The sequence below is a fragment of the Salmo salar genome, chromosome ssa04 (assembly GCF_905237065.1).
Source record: "Salmo salar chromosome ssa04, Ssal_v3.1, whole genome shotgun sequence".
NCBI lineage: Eukaryota > Metazoa > Chordata > Actinopteri > Salmoniformes > Salmonidae > Salmo > Salmo salar.
Window position 1 is genome coordinate 41,201,077 of NC_059445.1, and position 20,280 is coordinate 41,221,356.

Sequence of the window (20,280 nt, forward strand, 5' to 3'; positions counted from 1 at the left end):
CCCACGAGTTTCACCTATTGTATATGTCCTGGAAAACACGTAGGGTCTTCCAATATACAGCACTAGGCCAACTGTAGGTTAATACTGTACAAGAACAGATTTGAGGTACTCCCTCTGTGCTCCTCACACATTTTCTCTTAATTCTCTTTTACACTCAGAACTACCACTTACTCACGCACACACGCACACACACACACACACACACACACACACACACACACACACACACACACACACACACACACACACACACACACACACACACACCCTCTCAGGAGGTGGTACTGCTGCCTGTCCCCTGTGACTTCCGCTCCTGTCTTTTGATGTTTCGTGGCCCGGATCTCATTCATGGCCTGCTCTATGGAGCGGGTGTCCCTTTTGTTGGCCACAGGTACTGAGGGGGGGAGAGACAAACACATTTTGTTATGCAAAGAACAGAGCACAGATCATGAGGAGATGTGATGCACTTAGGAATACAAATCAATACCGAGCCTCTTTACACTCACCCATGCCTGGTCGGCCTCTAGCGTATGTTTATCTAGTTTTTTATTTAACCTTTATTTAACTAGGCCAGTCAGTTAAGAACAAATTCTTATTTACAATGACGTCCTACTAAAAGGCAAAAGGCCTCCTGCGGGGACGGAGACTGGGATTAAAAATAAATAAATAAATAATAAATATAGAACAAAACACACATCACAACAAGAGAGACAACACAGCATTACATAAAGTAGCATAGTGGCCTGTGCTGCTCTTCAGTTTAGTTCCTCAGTGAATATCTTACTTTAAGTCTGCGCCTGTAATCAGCTTTCTGGGGGTCCCACTCCATTCCTTTCTGGTAAGCCTCCAGCTCATCGTCTGATGGAGCAAACTCCTGCCAGATACATAGGATCAATTCCGTTTATTTTCATTTTGAATACATCTACTCAGTTATGCTTCTGGGAGAACGATAAAATGCATAGCACAACTGAAGGGAAGGGCATGTACGGGGCATGCGGAAATGATTTAGACCCCTTGACTTTTTCCACATTTTTGTTAAGTTACAGCCTTATTCGTCATACATCTACACACAATACTCCATAATGATGAAGTGTAAACAGGTTTTTAGAAATGTTGCAAATGTATTAAAAGTAAAAAACAGAAATATCTTATTTACATAAGTATTCAGACCCTCTGCTACGAGACTCTAAAAGAGAGCTCAGGTGCATCCTGTTTCCATCGATCATTCTTGAGATTTTTCTACAACTTGATTGGAGTTCAGCTGTGGTAAATTCAATTGATTGGACATGATTTGGAAAGACACATAAATCAAATCAAATTTTATTTGTCACATACACATGGTTAGCAGATGTTAATGCGAGTGTAGCGAAATGCTTGTGCTTCTAGTTCCGACCATGCAGTAATATCTAACAAGTAATCTAACCTAACAATTTCACAACAACTACCTTATACACACAAGTGTAAAGGAATGAATAAGAATATGTACATAAAAATATATGAATGAGCAATGGCCGAACGGCATAGGCAAGATGCAGTAGATATACATATGAGATAAGTAATGTAGGGTATGTAAACATTATATAAAGTGGCATTGTTTAAAGTGGCTAGTGATACATTTATTATATACATTTTTCATTATTAAAGTGGCTAGAGATTTGAGTCAGTATGTTGGCAGCAGCCACTCAATGTGGCTGTTTAACAGTCTGATGGCCTTGAGATAGAAGCTGTTTTTCAGTCTCTCGGTCCCTGCTTTGATGCACCTGTACTGACCTCGCCTTCTGGATGATAGCGGGGTGAACAGGCAGTGGCTCGGGTGGTTGTTGTCCTTGATGATCTTTTTGGCCTTCCTGTGACATCGGGTGGTGTAGGTGTCCTGGAGGGCAGGTAGTTTGCCCCCGGTGATGCGTTGTGCAGACCTCACTACCCTCTGGAGAGCCTTACGGTTGTGGGTGGAGCAGTTGCCGTACCAGGCAGTGATACAGCCCGACAGGATGCTCTCGATTGTGCATCTATAAAAGTTTGTGAGTGTTTTTGGTGACAAGCCAAATTTCTTCAGCCTCCTGAGATCGAAGAGGCGCTGCTGCGCCTTCTTCACCACGCTGTCTGTGTGGGTGGACCATTTCAGTTTATCCGTGATGTGTACGCCGAGGAACTTAAAACTTTCCACCTTCTCCCCTACTGTCCCGTCGATGTGGATAGGGGGCTGCTCCCTCTGCTGTTTCCTGAAGTCCACGATCATCTCCTGTGTTTTGTTGACATTGAGCATGAGGTTATTTTCCTGACATCACACTCCGAGGGCCCTCACCTCCTCCCTGTAGGCCGTCTCGTCGTTGTTGGTAATCAAGCCTACCACTGTAGTGTCGTCTGCAAACTTGATGATTGAGTTGGAGGCGTGCATGGCCATGCAGTCATGGGTGAACAGGGAGTACAGGAGAGGGCTGAGAACGCACCCTTGTGGGGCCCCAGCGTTGAGGATCAGCGGAGTGGAAATGTTGTTACCTATCCTCAACACCTGGGGGCGGCCCGTCTGGAAGTCCAGGACCCAGTTGCACAGGGCGGGGTTGAGACCCAGGGTCTTGAGCTTAATGACAAGTTTGGAGGGTACTATGGTGTTAAATGCTGAGCTGTAGTCGATGAGCACCATTCTTACATAGGTATTCCTCTTGTCCAGATGGGTTAGGGCAGTGTGCAGTGTGATTGCGATTGCGTCGTCTGTGGACCTATTGGGGCGGTAAGCAAATTGGAGTGGGTCTAGGGTGTCAGGTAGGGTGGAGGTGATATGGTCCTTGACTAGTCTCTCAAAGCACTTCATGATGACGGAAGTGAGTGCTACGGGGCGATAGTCATTTAGCTCAGTTACCTTCGCTTTCTTGGGAACAGGAACAATGGTGGCCCTCTTGAAGCATGTGGGAACAGCAGACTGGGATAAGGATTGATTGAATATGTCCGTAAACACACCAGCCAGCTGGTCTGCGCATACTCTGTGGATGCGGCTGGGGATGCCGTCTGGGCCGGCAGCCTTGCGAGGGTTAACACGTTTAAATGTTTTACTCACGTTGGCTGCAGTGAAAGAGAGCCCGCAGGTTTTGCTAGTGGGCCGTGTCAGTGGCACTGTGTTGTCCTCAAAGAGAGCAAAGAAGTTGTTTAGTTTGTCTGGGAGCAAGACATCGTGGTCCGCAACGGGGCTGGTTTTTCTTTTGTAGTACGTGATTGACTGTAGACCCTGCCACATATCTCTCGTATCTGAGCCGTTGAATTGCAACTCTACTTTGTCTCTATACTGACGCTTAGCTTGTTTGATTGCCTTGTGGAGGGAATAGCTAAACTGTTTGTATTTGGTCATGTTTCCGGTCACCTTGCCCTGATTAAAAGCAGTGGTTCGCCCTTTCAGTTTTGTGCGAATGCTGCCATCAATCCACGGTTTCTGGTTGGGGAATGTTTTAATAGACGCTGTGGGTACAACATCACTGATGCACACCTATCTATATAAGGTCCCACAGTTGACAGTGCATGTCAGAGCAAAAACTAAGCCATGAGGTCGAAGGACTTTTCCATAGAGCTCCGAAACAGGATTGTGTCGAGGCACAGATCTGGGGAAGGGTACCAAAACATTTCTGAAGCATTGAAGGTCCCCAAGAACAGTGTCCTCCATCATTCTTAAATGGAAGAAGTTTGGAACCACCAAGACTCTTCCTAGAACTGGCTGCCCGGCCAATCGGGGGAGAAGGGCCTTGGTTAGGGAGGTGACCAAGAACCTGATGGTCACTGTGACAGAGCTCCAGAGTTCCTCTGTGGAGAAGGGAGAACCTTCCAGAAGGACAACCATCTCTGCAGCACCCAACCAATCAGGCCTTTATGGTAGAGTGGCCAGACAGAAGCCACTCCTCAGTAAAAGGCACATGACAGCCCGCTTGGAGTTTGCCAAAAGCCACCTAAAGGACTCTCAGACCATGAGAAACAAGATTCTCTGGTCTGATGAAACCAAGATAGAACTCTTTGGCCTGAATGCCAAGCGTCATATCTGGAGGAAACCTGGCACCATCCCTACTGTGAAGCATGGTGGTGGCTGCATCATGCTGTGGGGATGTTTTTCAGCAGCATGGACTGGGAGACTAGTCAGGATTGAGGGAAAGATGAACGGAGAAAAGTACAGAGAGATCCTGATGAAAACCTAATCCAGAACGCTCAGGACCTCAGACTGGGGTGAAGGTTCAATTTCTAACGAGACAACGATCCTAAGCACACAGCCAAGACAATGCAGGAGTGGCTTCGGGACAAGTCTCTGAATGTCCTTGAGTGGCCCAGCCAGAGCCCAGACTTGAACCCGATCAAACATCTCTGGAGAGACCTGAAAATAGCTGTGCAGCGACGCTCCCGATCCAACCTGACAAAGCTTGATAGGATCTGCAGAGGAATGGGAGAAACTCTCCAAATACAGGTGTGCCAAGCTTGTAGCGTCATACCAAAGAAGAGTCAACGCTGTAATCGCTGCCAAAGGTTCTTCAACAAAGTACTGAGTAAAGGCTCTGAATACTTACTGTATGTAAATGTTATATTTCATTATTTATTTTCAGAGATGTTTTTTTTTAGAAAAACCCACTTTTGCTATGTCCTTTTGCGGTATTGCGTGTAGATTTATGAGAAAAAAACCACAATGTTATACATTTTAGAATAATGCTGTAACGTAACAAAATGTGGAAAATGTCAAGGGGTCTGAATACTTTCCGAATGCACTGTAAATCTAGTGACACTTGAAACTTGAACATTGGTGAATGCAGCCATAAAGAATACCCAAAGAGGACTGACGTTCTTAAAAATCCTGATGTATCTGCTCTCCTAATCCTCTCCGAAAGAGAACGATGTTAGACCAGCGACCTCTGCAACATCATGCCTCTAACAAGACAGGAAGGCAGTAAAAGTTTACATGTAAAGAAAGATGTGCAACTGTTCCATATTATGTTTTATTGCATTGATCATGCTCTGTCGTCACTTACAATATGCTCCTTTCAATCTTTCCTATGGAATTGTACTTCCTCTTCTGTTGTTTACTGTCTTGAATGAATTCGGACACCTCTTTCTCCATCTGAAAAAAAGAGATGGCGGTAAGCTAGGTTGATCTTTACCCACAAAAGACCACAACCATTGAAGAATTAGAAACAATGCAGGGGTTTTGGAGCTGGGTTGTCCAAGTTACTGACTGGACATTGATCTGGGTGAGCAGAAAATAACCCCACAGACAGAACATAATCATTTGGCCTGCAGGCAGAGCCTCTCACCCTTTTCCTGAACTCTGCTTTCTTTTTCTTCTCATCCTGCTGCATCTGCTTCCTTCTTGCTGCCTGTTCTGTTGAGGGATAGAAAACAAGGTTATATTATTCAATTGTTTTAATACTGAAAATATAGGCCTATTAATGTTCATATGAGTAGAATATATATGAATATATCTCCTATACCACTGACTTTTATTGACGAAAAATAACTTTCATTATGTTGATATGATATGGTTTTGGATTTAGTACGGTTGAGTAAATATGAGGATCATATGCTATAGATGTTTAGGTGTAATTCACATATCATTTCCCTGATTAGGGACTACTAGCATAGCCTGCATGTGATTTACATATGAACTGTACCATATAATATTCATTATTATCAACTAACGCAGACTGTGAAAGAGGCGGAGATGCTTTGCATGAACAAACAGCTTCCCACGCAGCACTTCAATTAAGGATAATTTTGGCCAATGAGTGGACTAAAATAACAGTTTTTTTTTTTTTTTACCAATCGGAGACATCTTATTGATTGAAAAAGGATGCAATTCACCACAAGTGCAAATACTCGTATGTGACTGGATACTTTTCTGTACAGATGATAAGGAGGTTGGGAATACCACGTAAGGGATCCTGTAACTTTTCATTACAATCAACTAGTTACAAACGAATTGAGGAAAAATGACTATAGATTGACATTGCTGATACCTCGGTCCCTTCGTCGGGTCTCTTTGTCGCCCACTGTTGGAGGTTTTTCCACTGATTTTAAGATCGAGCCTAAGAGGTCCGCCATCTTGGACTGAATGATCACTACCAGAGGCACGTTGTTTAAAAACATTCGTGGGGGGTAATACGCATGCGCATATCAACAGAAAGAATATTGAAATAAAATCAATTTTTATTGGTCATGTATACAGATTTGAAGATGCTATCGCAGGTGCTGCGAAATGCTTGTGTTTCTAGCTCCAACAGTGCAGTAGCTAATACATAGAAAAAAGAAAACAAACTATACACGCATAATCCAGAAAATAAATAGAAATGAAGAAATATTAAAACCAGCAGTCAGAGACCTGAATGTAAATACAGTATATATACATATAATGGTGTGTCCGGCTGTCGGTAATAATACAAGAAACGTTCTAAGCAAATAATGTAAGAAATAACACAACAACAAAACAAAAAAAGATGCTAGCCAATTCTTTGTTAGAATAATCAACGTAACAGGCTATTTACTGTGGCCTTCTATGTCTGGACAAATCGTTGGTAGTGAATGTACTGAAATAATATATGTTGAATCAACTTTTATTGTTTTGTTTCTTGAGTTTATTTACTGTTGTCTGATGGCCAATCTACACACACAAAAAAAACGCAGACAATAAATTGCAATATTCATGTTAAACAGCTTGTATCAATGAGAACATATTTTTTTCATTAAATAAATATTAAAACATGAATTAAATTTGAAAGCATTACTATCCCTTTACTTTTCATGAATAAATAAACTAAGCGATTGATCAGTTGAAGGGAGGATGATGTCCTATTGTACAGGTCAAACTACGTTTGAAAAGAGGAAATCTGTAAACAGTTGTGGAGGCCAGAAGTCTAGTATACCATGCAGTCTGTAGACGGATGCTTTATAGAACTTTGTTGACATTGTATCAGTCAATGTGATTTCTCTGTCAAGCAAATGGAAGGAGCAGCAGGTGAAGAGCTGGACAAGCCCCTTGTCTGGGAGTCAGACACAATCTGATCTGTCAGTTTAGATCAGTTTGTTCTGTCTAAATAAGACCTGGTGGAACTTGAAGGTGCTTGAACGATGGAATCTGACAGAAATGCTGGTTTTCCAGTCTGTGCAGTGCATGTTTTTCAGAGTCCTAACACAAAAAGCTGTCATCATCTGAAACACAACAGAGCCTACTGGTCTGTTACCTTGATGTCTCTCCCTCCCCACTTCTCTCTTTTACTCTGTAAAGGTCAGACATCCAGCTGTCTCAGAGTGTTTACTTCAACACAGAGGAACTGAGCAGAAGGAGAGAGTCCGCCGAGGGGAGTAGGGTTGACAGACTGGTGACAGAGAACAGACTGAAGGGGGAAGATGAGGAAGTAGACAGAGCGCATAGAGGTGATGTGACATGCAGTGAGAAGGCAGGCAGATTCACCAGGCCACATCTGTGCTATTGCTGGCCATTAGTCACTCACATTGTGTCTGCGTCCTGTGGAAAACAATCAATTCCATAAGGTTGAGAAGAGCCTGTAAATGCATTGGGAAAGGTTGTGGGTCCATGAAGGTGTGGCTTTTTACATTTGAACAAAAAAACGACTACTCTATAAGTATGTGGATTGGGAGGTTGGCATTTATTGGGATGAATCTTGTCTTGGAGGCAGCTCTGCAGGGTGGTCACTAGCTGGCCTAGCCTCAAATCTGATGTTAAACATAACCCTAACCACACTGCTAACCATATGCTTAACCCTTACATTGAATTAAGACCAAAAAGCAAATTTTTGTTTTCATGATTTTTTTTTAACGATATAGACGATTTGGACTTTGTGGCTGGCTCATCTAGTGGAAACCGCTCAGCTTTGCCTCCAGGACAAGATTCATCCCAATACATTTCAAACTGCATTGGGCAGAAATTCATTAAGAAAATTGGTGCTATGGTTTCAACAGAAACCACAGGCTGAATTAACTGAGACTTGCAAAGAGGGAAGAGAGATAGAAAAAGAAGGAAGGCATAGAACAAGGGGGTGACAGGCACCTGGATAATGTACTGTGGTCTTAACAATGTCCAGGGGCATGGAGATGGTGATGAGTGTTAGTGGTGACCAGTCCATCTAAATCACACTGGCACGAGGTGGCAATGATGAATGTCTGGTCATCTCCAAAATATCCCTGTCCGTTGCTGCCATGGTAATGATTCTCTTGAGGTTCCCTTCACTCACGGTTGTCAGCAAAATGCAAACCATCTTGCATTTTTTTTCTCTGCTTACACAAAAAAAGGATGAGCAGAACCCTTAATGAGTGACTGTGTGAGATGAGCAAGTAATTAACATCAAATAATGCATATAAGAGATGCATTCAATAGAAAACCACTGGACGATTTTCTCTAACCTGCTCTTAGCATGCCAATGAAATACTGCGCAATATTGCAAAACACTTTTTTTAGCCATTTAATGGTTTTTGTGGGAACATGGATATACAGAAGCTTGACATGATTTTAAATCAATGCAAAATCTTTACTTGATTTTCAGCTTTGCCAAAAGGCAGGCAGACCATGATAACTACTGTGTGTGCGTGTGTGTGGCCCTGCCAAGCTGCCGGTAGATCTGGTTGCATGACCACCAAAAGACATATGAGGTATAATTTTCTTCTGATATTTTAAGGGCAAGCATACAGTAATACATTCAAGGATTCTTTGTCTTTTTTCAGTTTTTTGTTTCAAGACAGTAAAATATAACTTATGCAGGCAAAGTTAGTCTTAAGGAGCGATCTAGGCATGTATGTACATTAGGTGGATGCTTTTCAGTTCCACTTGGAGCCTGTTAATAAAATACATAAACACAGAACAAAACAACATGTCAATCTGGTTAGATCTGTCGTTTGCTCACTTCAGAATCCAAAAATGTTCCTATTCCAATATTCCATATTCTAGTATTTACATACACCAGTGATTTGAACACAAACAAACCAGTATCAAAAGAGATCAATCATCAGTGATGACAGGGGGATAACAAGTGTGGTACAAATCTCTCTCATCCCAAATTCACTAGTGCCCTGGAGCGTTTCCCGAGCCTGACCACAAACCAAGGGTTTACATGAGAGGTTCACATAGCAGGAGTACGTCCTGATACTAGGAGTAATATCTACATGTAATTAACAGAAGTTAAATAGAGACGAAAATGGACTGAAAGTTCTAATACAATTGGGAAACAATAATCATATTTGGTAAGGAAAAACTACAATGAACTACAGAAGTAGGCTAAGCAGCTGGATTCAGGCTGCCCACTGAAACACCCAATATAATCTGCTTCCAACACAACACTGTCTAAATCTCATCCCCAGGGAAGTGCAAAAAAGCACATTGCATTTAATCAAAGTCTAAATTATTATTTACAGTCACCTCCAGAATTATTGGCACCCTTGATTAAGATGAGCAAAAAAGACTGTATAAAACTAATAATACAAATACTCAACTATGTATATTGTATACTCCTGTATACTTTATACTAATACAATTGGTCAGAGAAGGAGATTGACTATTAAGTAAAAAAACAAACATGAAAAAGATAGGGGCATCCCTGTTTTCAATACTCTCGTGGCCAAATACCTCTATTTTAACGTCATCCAACAAATGTAAACGCCTGGAGTTTGCTTAACAACATTGGCGATTGGATTGGAACCGGTGCTATGGTCAGATTACATGAAAATAGAGCTCTTTGGCCACACGCACCAGTGGTGGGTTTGGCGATGAAAGAAAGATGCATATGTGAAAAGTACCTCATACCTACTGTAAAATATGGTGGTGGATCTTTGATGTTATGGGGCTATTTTGCTTCCACTGGTCCTGGGGCCCTTGTTTTAAGGTCAACGGCATCATGAACTTTACCCATTACCAGGATATTTTAGCCAAAAACCTGGTTGACTCTGCCAGGAGGTTGAAACTTGACCACAAGGGGATCTTCTAGCAAGACAATAACCCCAAGCACACATACAAATAAACAAAGAAATGGTTAATTGACCACAAAATCAACATTTTGCAATGCAATGGGGTTCAAGTCCAGAGACTGAAATGGCCATACAATTTATAGCCATCTCAGTCTCTGGAGTCGAACCCCATTGAAAACTTGTGGTTTAAAATGAAGAGGGCAGTCCATAAACACAGACAAAGGATATCAGGATCTGGAAAGATTCTGTATGGAGGAATTGGTCTAAGATCCCTCCCAATGTGTTCTCCAATATCATAAAACATGTTAGAAAAAGGCTCAATGCTGTTATCCTCGGATGGGGAGGGTGCAGGAGTATTGAAAACAGAGATTACAATACTTTTGACCCCCATCTTTTTAGCAAAATGATTACTTGTTAAACAAAATCTATTCTCTGAGAAATAGTATTTTTATAAAATTATATAATTTCCCCATTTCTTTTGCGTACAATATAGCTCAGTATTTGTCTTGTTATTTTATAAGGTCTTTTATGCTCATCTTTATCAAGGGTGCCAATCATTTCTCAATTCAGACACACTTGAGTTCACTCTGCTACCTCTCTCTGTCTGACTCATTCCCAGTGAGACAGAACACACAGAACATTATGGGGCGAACGTTGCACTTTGAAGACAGAGGAATTCTTCATGTAAAGGTCATGATTTGCATGTTAGGTGGCCTCATTTGAAATGTTAAAACAAAGCAACAAAAACACATTGAAAGATCGCTAGTTTACCACAGTGGGTTGTACCCCACTGTCTAAGGCTGAGGAGGAATTACCTACAGTACCTTTCATTAGGGGGTCCACTCTCCACAGTCTTTAGTGGATGAGTAAATAGGCTCTTCCAAACAAGCAGGAAAAGCCTTAGTTGTCATTGTTATTGACGCAGAAATTGCTTTGATGTGGAGGACAATACACATGTCACACAGACACAGACCCTGTCAGCGGGCTTGCAGAGAGTAATTAAAGTAAAGCTCCAAAATGTGCCCGCCAGTGCAGAGATTGGATCAGCCCGTCCCACCTGCTAGTGCAAAAAGACTGCTTCGAGGGGCACTGCAAATCTACACAAACCACAAAAGCCATGCCACGTTTACACCCTGCTTGGGCTGGTCTCTCTTAAAGGGACATGCACACAGTTTACACACAGAGAAGACACCTAGGAAGACACTGCTGTTAAAGGACACAGAGTGACGGGCCAGTCACATAAGGAGATGACAAGCCAGACACCTATGTGCTGCTAACCTTTGGCTCTCTGCTGGGTACTAAACGTCATAGCGACTCACTAACTGTGGGGAAAGAGCGTCGTATGACAGCACCGGTCACACAGTCAATGGGAGAGTGCAGAGCTGTGTCTCAAGTTGCTTCATGGCATCAAAAAGTTCTCATCTCATTGTTGATAAAGGAGAGTGCAGTTTGCTTGAAGATACTGAGCGCCTCCATTTAACTACCTCCTATCTCCAACTTTACCCTCATTGGTCTTTCTGGAAGAAACCAAACGCTCCATGATTTGGCCTCGCATTTACGTCATTTAGCAGAGACTTTTATCCAGAGTGACTTACAGAGTTAAGTGCCTTGCTCAAGGGCATATCGAAACGGTTTTTCACCTAGTCGGTTCAGGGATTCAAACCAGCGACCTTTCGGTTACTGGCCCAACACTCTTAACCGCTTGGCTACCTGCCTCACCTTCTGTTTGTGGACATTATCAGTCAGTGAGGGATCTGTAATATATCTGATCTAATCATTGTTTTTGCACATTAAAATATAGATTTTTTTTCATACATGATACAATGCAATGCGCCGAATGGATATGCGCAAATACTGGAAGCACAATGTTGCTGAGGACATGCAGGTTGTTGATTATACTGGAGGGTGAAAGAGCGATGTTCCTCGACGTCATCACCTTTTCGTCATCTTTCTCTGACACTGTCCTTTACTCCATCAGTTCCTCTTCATGCTCGCGACTCTTTCTTGGAGTGGGGCTTGTTTCCCAAGAGTGAGTCAATCTCAGCCACGGTCTGAGGAGTCATCTGTGAAATAAGCTGCAGGCATAACATGGAATGTCAGTTTAGGACTAGGACATAATGGTTTGGTGATTGCTTGCTTGTTTGCTTAATCTAAAATGGAATCTTAAGTGACATTAAGGATGCCTAAAAACACAGACTTTCTGTATTATATAATTATTTGTTACATTTCATGCTTATGACAATGTCATTAGTTTGAAGAGCTCTGATTGAGTGTTCAGTGAAAAGTGTAAAATCAGAGCGGTATGATGTTGAGGGGAGGGTTGTTACCCTAAGGGCACCCAGGTTTTCCATCAGCTGGTCAGTATTGGAGACACCGAGCAGCACTGAGCTCACTCCCTCACTGCGCAGACACCAGGCTACAGGAGGACAGAGAACAAGGAGAGAACACTGAGAGGGATCAGAGATGGAGGCTGAGTTGATGTGGCAGATTGAGGCTTTCTATTTAAGTCTGTGTTTCAATTCGAAACGGTATGTTAGAGTGTCAGACAGAGACATTAGGTAAACAGAGATGGACAAAAAACAGAGACGCATGTACAGACACACGCACGTCGTCCATACCGATGGCTAGCTGTGCGGCGGTGCAGCCTAGTCTGTCGGCCATTAGGTGGAGCTCTTTGATCTTGGCCAGCTGCTTGCGTCCCTCCTCACTGTTGACCCGATCCTTCAGCCACTGGTAACCCTGCACCAATATTAGACAGAACAAACACAGAAATATTTAATTGTGTCATCCACGGTTGTAGGCCTAATGGACAAAAAGTGGGATAGAAACTAAATCATTCCAATCAAGTAGAAAACACAGGAGAATATCCACTAATGAATGAATTGTATTTTGTCTGGAGAACTCACTTTTATGTTAGCCCTGGAGATGTCAGGTACACCCTCACTGTACTTCCCTGTGATCAGTCCACACGCAAGGGGAGACCAGGTCATTGCCCCTACACCTAGACAAGAGAGGGAGAGAGAGAGAATGAGAAATAGAGAGAGAAATAGAGAGAAAGAAAAGAGAGCGAGAGAGAGAGAGAGAAATAGAGAGAAAGAAAGAGAGAGAGAGAGAGAGAGAGAGAGAGAGAGAGAGAGAGAGAGAGAGAGAAATGACAATGTATTAAGAGTTCTCTGCAAGCAGCATTGTGAGGACATCTGGCGCTGTTCGCTGGACTGTGGACGACTGACCTATCTTGTGGTAGAGCTCAGGGAGCTGCACCTCCACCTTGTCCCTCTTGAAGTAGTGATACTCAGCCTGCTCACATACTGGTGGGATCAGGTTAAACTGACGCGCCACTGAGTACGCCTCCTGGTGGCAGGGAAACAGAGTAACACCATCACCCCAGAGCACCAATGGCCTTGCGCCATTGCCTAACAGGAGCAGGTGTTGACTGGAATGTATTAGGTAACAGGGAGCGATAACAGGGGACTCACCATGATCTCCATGGGACTCCAGCGAGAGGTGCCCCAGTACATTGCCATGCCCTGATTTATTACAAAGGTCATGGCCCGGACTATCTCTGCAAATGACATGAACCAACTTGTTACACGCTGGTAATAAACATACTGTAACAACACAGCTTTACATGCTTAGAATGCAAACCTCAAGACACGTTTTCGAGTGCATATTACACACCATAAAGGGTTGGGGGCAGAGCAATGAACACATGACAATGGAGTAGTAGGACTGGTGTGACTGTGACTGACCTTCCATAGGGCTGTTGACATCATTACGGTTGGCAAAGACCATGTCCACATAATCTAACTGGAGTCTGGACAGGGATCCTCTCAAACCTGCAATGTAATGGGCATCATCGTCATCACCGTCCTTATTGTCATTCTCATCATCGTCGTCATCACCATTGCCACTGTATCCTTAATTTGATTGTACCTTCAATGATGTGCTTTCTGGAGAGTCCCCTTTCTGTCTCCGCCCTGTAGAGTGATCGAGTTCCAGTATAGTCAGGGGATAAATAGCAACAATACAGAGGCACTTTGCCAGAACAATGGAGAAATAATGACAGTTATATCTGGCATTCCCCCCCCCCCCCAGGATACTTACTGCCCTCCCCAATAGATCTTGGTTGTCACAACGTAACTAGAACGCCTGCCAGTGAAATGGGAGGAGAGGTTAGAGAGCACAAGAATGAAATAGAACGTATCCTTTCACGACACAGTAATACGATGACAACCACAGAGAAGCTAAAAGCATTTGAAAAAAAAGATCCAATCTATGTTAAAAAACGATGTCTGTCTGTGCTTATGAAATGTGAAAAGCAAAGTTCACAGAAAAAATATGTATGATGTAGTATAACTAGACAGACAGCTCCTCATATGCAGATGAGTCACATTAGAAGTATGGTTCAAATCACCTCCATCCTTTCTTCTTGATGATGTTCCCTAGGGTGATTTCAGCCCTGTGGAGAGGAGAAGACGTGATGGAATGACAATATGAACAAACGGGAATAAACAGTGGGGAGACTGAACGATGGACAGAAAGAGAGGGAGTGATAGACAGAGGCAGGCAGAGTGTATAGAGACAAAGAGAAGGAACAGAAGAGAGCAGTGGAGGATGGTGCACAAAGCTGACCTGCCGGAGGCATACACCTCTGCTGTGTCAAAGAGGTTCACCCCGGCCTCATAGGCAATGGTCATCAGGTTCTCAGCCATCTGAGGGGACAAAGAGAGAGAGAGAGAGAGAGAGACTGAGACAGAGAAAATTAGGGACAGACAGAGAGACAGACTGAGAGATAGAGACTGGGACTGAGAATGAGAGAGAGAGAGAGAGAGAGAGAGAGAGAGAGAGAGAGAGAGAGAGCGAGAGAGCGAGAGTGAAAGAGACACACACTTTACCAGACTTCACCAAAGAAATTGTGAAAAACAGACATTGTCATCATACAAGAAACATGCTGTAGAGGAGACGGACCCACTGGTTGCCCTCTAGGTTACAGAGATCTGGTAGTCCCATCCACCAAACTACCAGGTGTGAAACAAGGAAGTGTCTCAGGGGGTATGCTAATTTGTTATAGAGCAGACCTAACTAACTCTATTGAATTAATAAAAACAGGAACATTTGACATCTGACTAGAAATGTATAAGAAAATTATCTCCACAGAAAAAAATGTTCTCCTGTGTGCTACCTATATCCCCCCACTAGAATCTCCATACTTTAATGAAGACAGCTTCTCCATCATAAAGGGGCAGATCAATCATTTCCAGACCAGGGGAGGCTCCTCAGAGGAGGAAGGGGAGGACCATCCTCCTCAGTGAGTTTCATAAAAATGATATGTTAGCTAGCTGGCTATGACTATCCAACACAACACTGAAACTCTTCAAAGTCAAGATAAGCTTTTGGTTGAACTAATTTATTGTCACGGGGGCACGCCGGTGTAAGTACTAAATTACTTACTGACTGTACACTGTAACGTTAGTGCATGATTGTAACGGGTTTACTAACGCATTCGTTCTATTAGCTATGTTGACTGTGACGTTACTTTAGCTAATATGGTGACAATGATGTAAGCTGTGTGTAGTGGTTATGATATGGTTTGGCTTGGAAAGTTTTTTTGGCATGGTCACATACAGCTGATGTGTTGTGCATTGAAGTCCACAAGCGAAGGGAAAAGGTGAGAGGAGGAGAGCGCATAGATGCGAGAAGGAATACAACATGGCTGCTATGAAAGTGCATTGTGTTTACGCATGATCAGGGGGGTATTTATTCTGCCGATTCTGTAGAACAACGTTTCTTAAACGTAAGCAAACTTTAAGAAAAGGGGATAAACATATATTAATTTGAATAGAAACAATATTGAATAGAAACAATATTAATTTGAATAGAAACAATAGAAAGTCTCATTTGCAACTGTTGGACTAATGATTACACTCTGAATGTATCACTGTCTGTCACCTCAACATTTTCTCTCGACCTGTGTGCACCTACGTGGTAAACTTTCATTCATAGGCTAGGTTGTAGCAACCTCATGGTGGCTATAGAGAACATTTTTTAATCATGTTGTAGCCTAAACCTATTGCTGTTACAGTGAACTGGGTGAATGGAATATGAATGAGAGTCATCTAATATACTGTAATAGAAATAAGGCTATGCTCATGAAAAGTAAAAATCGTCTTCCCTATTCTTAAACAGCACCGAGCGCCACTGTTCCAGACCCAGGGACATGTACTAGTCTTTGACGACCTAAACGCCAGAACTGGACAAGAACCTGACACCCTCAGCACATAGGGGGACAAACACCTACCTGGAGGTGACAGCATTTCCTACCCAATATGCCCCGCAATACACAGCTACGACAAAACAACCAACAAAAAAACAGGTCATAACTCCTGCAGTTCTGTCGCACGCTGGGTCTGTACATAGACAAAGTAAGGCTTTCTAGGGGACTCCTACAGTAAGTACACCTACAGCTCATCTCTTGGTCACAGTACTGTAGACTACTACCGACCTCAACCCAGAGTCTCTCAGATCACAGCAAAATCACAGTCTACTTGAACAGAGCAATACTCAATCATGCGACATCAAAGCCAAATAAACTGCATACTATTAAGAAATGCTATAGATGGAAGGAAAGTAGTGTGGAAACCTACCAGAAAACAATAAGCCAACAACAAATTCAATCTCTTTTAGACAACTTCCTGGACAAAACGTGTCACTGCAATAGTGAAGGTGTAAACTTGCCAGTACAAAGCCTCGATAATACATTTGACCTCTCAGCTTCCCTATCAAATCTAAACATTTCAACCAGACAATCTCATAAAATTAACAACAATGACAAATGGTTTGATGAAGAACACAAAAACCTAAGAAAGGAATTGAGGAACCTTTCCAACCAAAAACACAGAGACCCAGACCCAGACTCCTACAGAAACCATGAGCCTACAGTTTCACCATGGTTTCACCAAAGCAGTACATAAATACAAGAACAGCACGTCAGAAATCAGCTCAATTTAATTGAAGAATCCATAGAATCTAACCACTTCTGGGAAAAATGGAACACACTAAACAAACAACAACATGAAGAGCTGTCTACCCAAAAAGGAGATGTATGGATAAACCTCTTCTCCAATCTTTTTGGCTCTATAACAAAGAACAAATAGCAAAAACATATACATGTTCAGTAAAAAATCTTAAGAGTAATGTATTAAAGACGACCAGAACCCAATAGATTCTACAATTCAATTGAATGAACTACAGGACAAAATACAAACCCTTCAACCCAAAAAGGTCTGTGGTGTTGATGGTATCCTAAATGAAATGATAAAATATACAGAACATAAATTTAAATTGGCTATACTTAAACTCTCTAACATCCTCCTCAGCTCTGGCATCTTACCCAATACTTGGGACCAAGGACTGATCACCCCAATCCACAAAAGTGGAGACAAATTCGACCCCAATAACTACCGTGGGATATTCATCAACAGCAACCTTTGGAAAATATTCTGCATTATCATGAACAGCAGACTCCTACATTTCCCCAATGAAAACAATGTCCTGACCAAATGTCAAATTGGCTTTTTACCAAATTACCATATGACAGACCACGTATTCACCCTGCACACCCTAATTGACAAACAAACAAAACAAAACAAAAGCAAAGTCTTCTCATGCTTTGTTGATTTTTTGTATAGATTGAAGGAAAGCGGTGTTGGGGGGAAAACATATGACATTATGAAATCCATGTACACAAACAACAGTGTGCGGTTAAAATGGGCAAAAAACACACATCGATTTCTTTCCTCAGGGTGAGACAGGGATGCAGCTTGAGCCCCCCCCTCTTCAACATATATATCAATGAATTGGTGAGCGCACTAGAACAGTCTGCAGCACCCGGTCTCACCCTACTAGACTCTGAAGTCAATGTTTACTGTTTGCAGAAGATCTGGTGCTTCTGTCCCCAACCAAGGAGGGCCTACAGCAGCACCTACATCTTCTACACAGATTCTGTCAAACTTGGGCCCTGACAGTTAATCTCAGTAAGACCATAAATACAAATTCCACCTAGACACTGCTGCCCTAGAGCACACAAAAAACTATACCTACCTCTGCCTAAACATCAGCACCACAGGTAACTTCCACAAAGCTGTGAATGATCTGAGAGACAAGGCAAGAAGGGCCTTCTACGCAATCAAAAGGAACATAAAATTTGACATCCCAATTAGGATCTGACTTAAAATATTTGAATCAGATATAGAACCCATTGCCCTTTAAGGTCTGGGGTCTGCTCACCAACCAACAATTCACAAAAAGGGACAAACACCAAATTGAGACTCTACGTGCAGAACTCTGCAAAAATATCCTCAGTGTACAACATAAAACACCAAACAATGCATTCGGAGCAGAATTAGGACGATTCCCGCTAATTATCAAAATCCAGATTTTTTTTTACAATTCTACAACCACCTAAAAATAAGTGAATCTCAAAGCTTCCATAACAAAGCCCTCACCTACAGAGAGCACAAACACCATTGTAAATACAACCTATATCTATCAGTTTATTTCTTTTCACTTTCGTACATAGCCAATAATATAACATTTGAAATGTCTATATTCTATTAAAAAAAATTATGAGTGCAATGTTTACCGTTCATTTTTGATTGTTTATTTACCTTGTTTATTTCCTGTCTATTTCACTTTCTTTGGCAATGTAATGTAATGTAATGTTTCCCATGTCAATGAAGCCCTTTGAATTAAATTGAGAGAGAGCGAGAGAGAGAAATAGAGAAAGAGAGACTAAAAGAGAGACTGAGAGTGAGACAGAGAGAGACTAACAGTTGCACCCTCAGATTGGGTTAAACATGGCGTCCCAAATCATTGTTACATAATACAAAAAACTCACCTCGTCAGAGATCTGCGATCCAAATGTCACCCAGGTGCCTACCGTCAGACAGACAGAGACAGACATACGGAGAGAGACAGAGAGAATCAGTTCTGTTACATTGCTCAGGGAGTCTCTAATGCATATTGTTCTGGTCCATTTGTTTTGTACTAACCCAGCCCCAAGCAGGACACACGCAGACCAGACTTCCCCAGGTTCCTGAGACAGAGAAAGACAGGGGTCGGGAAAACAAAACAAGAGGTAGGAACATTTGTTAGAGACATGACAAAGATGTACTGCACCTCGAAGCTACCTACATTAGCACTTCTAGTGCTTCCAGCACAGTAGGTACATTCACAGAATTGAGTTTCCTAAATTACAAGGGTCAATGCCTACACCTCTCCACTAGATTTTTCAACACAATCTGCAGATACAAATTCTGAATAACTTTGGGTAAGGCCAATACATTTATTTTTGATCTGCTTGGAAATCTGGACAAGTGAGTGTATTTCTGGCAGTGATAAAATGATCGCCCTTGCCTGAGTGCACAGACGGCCAATGTTGAACAGTTGACCTTTACCCTTCTCACATCAACAGTTCAGTGTAATATAGTGCATAAGCTATAACAATGGGAGGGCACTGGGGGGTTTCACCCCTACGCCAGACGAAGCTGTATATACTCTGCATATAAGTAATAACATGGGGCTGATTGAAATGGTTTATATGGTTCTAGAGCCCAGTGCCGGGCCTGCCACATCTGATTATCCAGACAGCTGACTGTTGACGGGCAGGACAGAAGTGGGATCAGAGAGCTGCAGTGACTTCTGGTCATGCAAGTGTGTGCCACTGGAAATTCTGCGGGTTTCATCCTCGCTCTCCTCCACGCATGCTCTCCTTCAATCTAATAAGCCAGCTGGAGAGGCAGCAGAACTGCAGCGGAACTCATTGCTGCTCGCCATCTTTTTATCTCCAGCGCCTCGCCCCTCTGCCTGTCTGCCTGCCTGCGTTTGCCACAAATAGCCTGATGGAAAGAGACAGACTGTCAGAGCGTTTAGATCCTGGCAGACGGGCACTGCTTTATTTTCCCTGCTCTTTTATTATTTGCCCAGGCAGCTATTTTTAGACTTGTGCATGTGTGCATTTGTGTGCCATTGTGTGCGTAAATACAGCACATACATACGTGATTTGTGTGTTTCTGTATCAGTCAAATGTACTCAAAAAAAATTGTGCATGATCCTGTATGTGAAGGGAGAGGGAGGATGGAGCACTTTATAATAAATGGCATGAGTCATTCTTTATCCCCCACAAACTAGCCTCTGGGCAAAACACACTAACTCTCACTTTCAATACTGACAGGGATTCAAATCACAGCATACTAACCACATCAACATAGATATGACACTTTAGCTGATAACTACAAAACAAAAAATCGCAAGCCTTTCCTTAACGCCCATGTTTTCACCACTCCCACC

The 20,280-nt window shown here is 42.5% G+C and overlaps 1 protein-coding gene across 4 annotated transcripts in view; it reads right to left on the bottom strand.

The window, feature by feature from the left end:
• Positions 1-6,150: 6,150 nt before the first annotated feature.
• Positions 6,151-20,280, bottom strand: part of LOC106603097 (voltage-gated potassium channel subunit beta-3) — a 29,667-nt gene continuing 15,537 nt past the window's right edge. For 2 of the 4 annotated variants that reach the window (XM_014196306.2, XM_014196308.2), the window contains exons 2-14: positions 18,984-19,027; positions 18,830-18,867; positions 14,566-14,645; positions 14,348-14,392; positions 14,038-14,082; positions 13,867-13,910; positions 13,683-13,769; positions 13,410-13,495; positions 13,164-13,284; positions 12,840-12,934; positions 12,552-12,672; positions 12,261-12,349; positions 8,423-12,008 (exon numbers count right to left, since the gene is read on the bottom strand). In XM_014196306.2, the coding sequence (XP_014051781.2) occupies positions 11,919-12,008; positions 12,261-12,349; positions 12,552-12,672; positions 12,840-12,934; positions 13,164-13,284; positions 13,410-13,495; positions 13,683-13,769; positions 13,867-13,910; positions 14,038-14,082; positions 14,348-14,392; positions 14,566-14,645; positions 18,830-18,867; positions 18,984-19,027 (985 nt within the window). In that variant the 3' untranslated portion in view covers positions 8,423-11,918. Of the gene's footprint in view, positions 8,251-8,422; positions 12,009-12,260; positions 12,350-12,551; positions 12,679-12,839; positions 12,935-13,163; positions 13,285-13,409; positions 13,496-13,682; positions 13,770-13,866; positions 13,911-14,037; positions 14,083-14,347; positions 14,393-14,565; positions 14,646-18,829; positions 18,868-18,983; positions 19,028-20,280 lie in introns of those variants that run through there. The other 2 variants (XR_006769617.1, XM_014196307.2) reach the window with 2 other exon arrangements.